The 3,493-nt window shown below is 28.5% G+C and overlaps 1 protein-coding gene across 1 annotated transcript; it reads left to right on the plus strand.

Moving 5' to 3' along the window:
* Positions 1-595: 595 nt before the first annotated feature.
* LOC108729927 (uncharacterized) lies at positions 596-1,521 on the plus strand. The gene is made up of 4 exons (XM_018459304.1): positions 596-671; positions 757-799; positions 1,030-1,229; positions 1,307-1,521. The coding sequence occupies exons 1-4, from the start codon at positions 596-598 to the stop codon at positions 1,519-1,521; spliced, it is 534 nt and encodes a 177-aa protein (XP_018314806.1).
* Positions 1,522-3,493: the final 1,972 nt, after the last annotated feature.

Raw genomic sequence — 3,493 nt, forward strand, 5'->3', positions numbered from 1 at the left:
AAATTTATGTGGGTGTTTATTTTTGGACGAAACTATTAAAATTCTTTACATTTTTTTTCTCATTATGCAACAAAATTTTACAATTCTTTTTTACAGTTCTATTATTGCCATGGATGATACGCAAGAGTCGTACCATTTGAAAGAAGATACTACGCATGTAGTAATAGTTTTCGTGGAAGGAAATAAAGAAAAGAAAAATGTCGAGCTTGTTCCACGCTCCTGGTTAATATTAACTAAGAGAAAATGGTTATGTTATTACCCAGATCAATCACAGTATAGACATGTCGAAAAATGGGTGCAAAAAAACAGAGAACCGGATCGAGAAAATTGGAAACAATTTAAAGTGAAGATTTTAAAGGAAGCTCGTAAGTATTAAGATTTTAAAGTTTTCAAATCAGATTGAACATATTGTTATGTTTTACTATTTCATAGAAATTTTGATTAACCTTTAAATTATTTTGTTGCAGACAGTCATGCTCAAGGCCTTAGGAGATTGGCTATGTCTTTTGTAGCAGAAGATGTCGACAGTAGCAGTTAAATTGAAAGTTCAGATGACAAAAATGACAAGAAAAAAGACAATGCTGACCAGTCCGAAATGCCAGTAGTACTGCGACAAAATGAAGTTTTGAAAGCTATTCCTGCCTTTCCATCAAACTTGAGAGAAGTGCAAGGTAAATAATATGCAAAATTTAATAACATTTTCGATATCAGAAAAAGTTAAAAAAAAATGTTAATGATATTATGTTTCTGTTAAAGCCATTAACAAACAAACTATATCTGCCAAAATGTCGAACTCAAAGTTGGGTTCTGAATTTCCTGAAAATTCAGCAATGAAAAATCCAAAAAATAAATTAGGAGCAGAATCAGGATCCGAAAGCGAATTTGAAAGCGAACGTCATGGTATCATAAAGAAATAACTCACTTTTATTCCCCTTTACAATCACTAATAATGTTAATTTATAATATATATTTAAATTTAATCATTTTAAAATTATTATTTAATTTAATTTAAAATCTTAAAATTAATAGAAATAAAATCCAATTGCCTTCAATTTCAGAAACGTCATCTAGTGATGATACGTTTGACGATTCAGCGACTTCCTTCGTTTCTAAAAGAAACAATGATAAAGGCCTTACTTCGGACAGAAAGAATTTGAAAGAAGCACAAGATGACCAACAAATAAGTAGGGGACTGCAGAGAAAGTGCTCTTCTTGTCTACAACTACAGGGTACTTTAAAACCAACTTTCACATAAAATCTTGTGATCTTTTCAAGAGATTCAATGCTTAATTTTAATATGTTTCAGTTAAATTAGAAAAGATCAGTAAAGATTTCGAGACGAAGCTTGAAAGTGTAAAGAGAAGTATACTCTACGATTTAAATAAAAAAATTAACGAATTGAAAATAATGATGAAGGCTGCAGTTGAACCCGAAATTGGCGAAACTCTAAAACAGAGAGAGATTTTACCGCCCTTACCAATGACGACATTAGAAGATTTTCAGCGTTTTGAAACCAGTTAAATTAATGACATGTCCGTAGCATTAGTACGTATAATCACAATATTTGTTTGCAGTCGTCAGTTTTTACAATTCATTTTGTTTTTAAAATTTATCTTTATGTAATTTTATTACGAATTAAATATTTTCTCTGATTTGAAGACCTTTCTCTTTTTATAATTAAAAAAAAATCGGCTTAAGACTCTTCAAATTTATTTTTATCTAATATAAATTAATTACTTTCTTCTCCGTTTATGGTTCAATTTACTATTTAATTTTGCTACAATCTTTCGTAGAATGTTCTTTAGTTGTACAAGTACTTAAAAAATTAATGATAAAATAAAAAAACAGATCAACAAAAAATCGAACAGTTAAATAATTACTTACTCGGCTCTTTTTTATTTATTTAATTACAATTTCTAGCTGCATTATAAAAGCTAATTATTTTAAGTAGAATTACTGGTTGAACTAACTATTATTTATGGTCTGTGTAATTTTGATTGAAATTTTGGTTGAAATAATAAGAAAGTTCAGTAAATCTGTATTTAGTTTAACCAAAAATTTAAACTAAAATAAAAAATTCTAATCAATTTAACTGTGTCATTTCAATGGTTTTCTTGTGACTAATAAACTTTTTAAATTAGATTCTCTAATTTTTTAATATTTAATTAATTTTAGAAATTTTAGAAATGCAAAGATTGTTCGGCTCTCTTGAATTGTGCAACCCCACTTCGATTTACTTTAAAATGAATTACTCGTTTTTAACGAACCGTACGGTCTACTGTAGATCAAATTCGTCTTTGTAGCTTTTAATCAGTTTAGCGCACGTCAACGTTTCACTGATAACGTTAATCATTTTGCGAGTATTCATTTAACAATCATTAATTTTTTCAGAAATCATTTATGCTGATCAATTCTAATTTGCTGCCAGATTTCAAAACAGCCGTTAATGCAATTCTGCCTATGATAATAACAAAAAATATCCAAATCCAATTTAGCGGATTTGGCCGCATTACAAAGGGAAAAAGAAAAGAAAATTTTTCAAAGACAAAAACATATAACATCTTAAAAGGCAAGTAATTGTTATATGCAAAGCGCATTGAAAATTTGTATTTTAATTAATTTACCACATAATTTTTATGTACATAACTAATTTTATATTTCATATTTCAGAAATTACACTTCAAAAATTTACCGAGATTTCAATAAAAGATTTTAATAGCTACATCTCTCGTTGGTTATCCAATGCAGGAGATCGCGATGGTGAGAAACAACAAAGGAATAAAAATAATAACTGAATAAAAGTAATAACTGACGAAGCAAACCATATGACATAAACGAGAGAGTGTTAAAAGCAAGCGATTTATATAAATTAGAGAGTAGAAATAATTCAGGGTGTCCCCTACCAGGAAAAATCTGGAAAACCTGGAATTCTCAGGAAATTATTTTGTAAGATTTGAGTACCCACCCCGTTAAATTGGTTTCCTTCAAATTAACTCAATTGGGTAGAACGTTTTAATTTTGTTACATATTTAAACAATAGTGTTGAGATGAATAGAATTAACTATTTTTTTGCAGCTGCTGCTTTATATTATATTAGTTTATATTATTATTTTAATATATTATTATATTATAATATTAGTAATATTATTATATTAGTTTATATTATTTTCAATCGGAAGAAAAAAAGATGAAGAAAGGCGACAGTATAAATTGTGAACAGCCTTTAAGGGAGAAACCTGTATAGTGGATTATATATTTCCTGAATCCTTTGAGGAAAGCGATCTGTTATCAAAATATGTTGTTGAACATATTCTTGTACACTTGTATACAAAACTTTATTCGTATTAGTTCTGATTTAAAATTGCTACCTATTTGAGTCTTTAAGGAGTCTTAAAGTGAAGCCCGAACTCCGAAATCGCTGTTTCATTGATAAAATGTGACACATCTTTATATACTAGTACATCAACGTCGTACGCACACATATACATAAATT

This window comes from Mycetomoellerius zeteki, unplaced genomic scaffold (genome assembly GCF_001594055.1).
Source record: "Mycetomoellerius zeteki isolate Tzet28-1 unplaced genomic scaffold, Tzet1.0 scaffold817, whole genome shotgun sequence".
Classification (NCBI taxonomy): domain Eukaryota; kingdom Metazoa; phylum Arthropoda; class Insecta; order Hymenoptera; family Formicidae; genus Mycetomoellerius; species Mycetomoellerius zeteki.

Coding starts and splice junctions, on each gene's coding strand:
- LOC108729927 (XM_018459304.1), top strand. CDS start 596: ATGCCAGTAGTACTGCGACAAAATGAAGTTTTGAAAGCTATTCCTGCC. Junction 800..1,029: donor GCCAAAATGTCGAACTCAAA/GTTGGGTTCTGA, acceptor TAAAATTAATAG/AAATAAAATCCAATTGCCTT. Junction 1,230..1,306: donor TTCTTGTCTACAACTACAGG/GTACTTTAAAAC, acceptor AATATGTTTCAG/TTAAATTAGAAAAGATCAGT.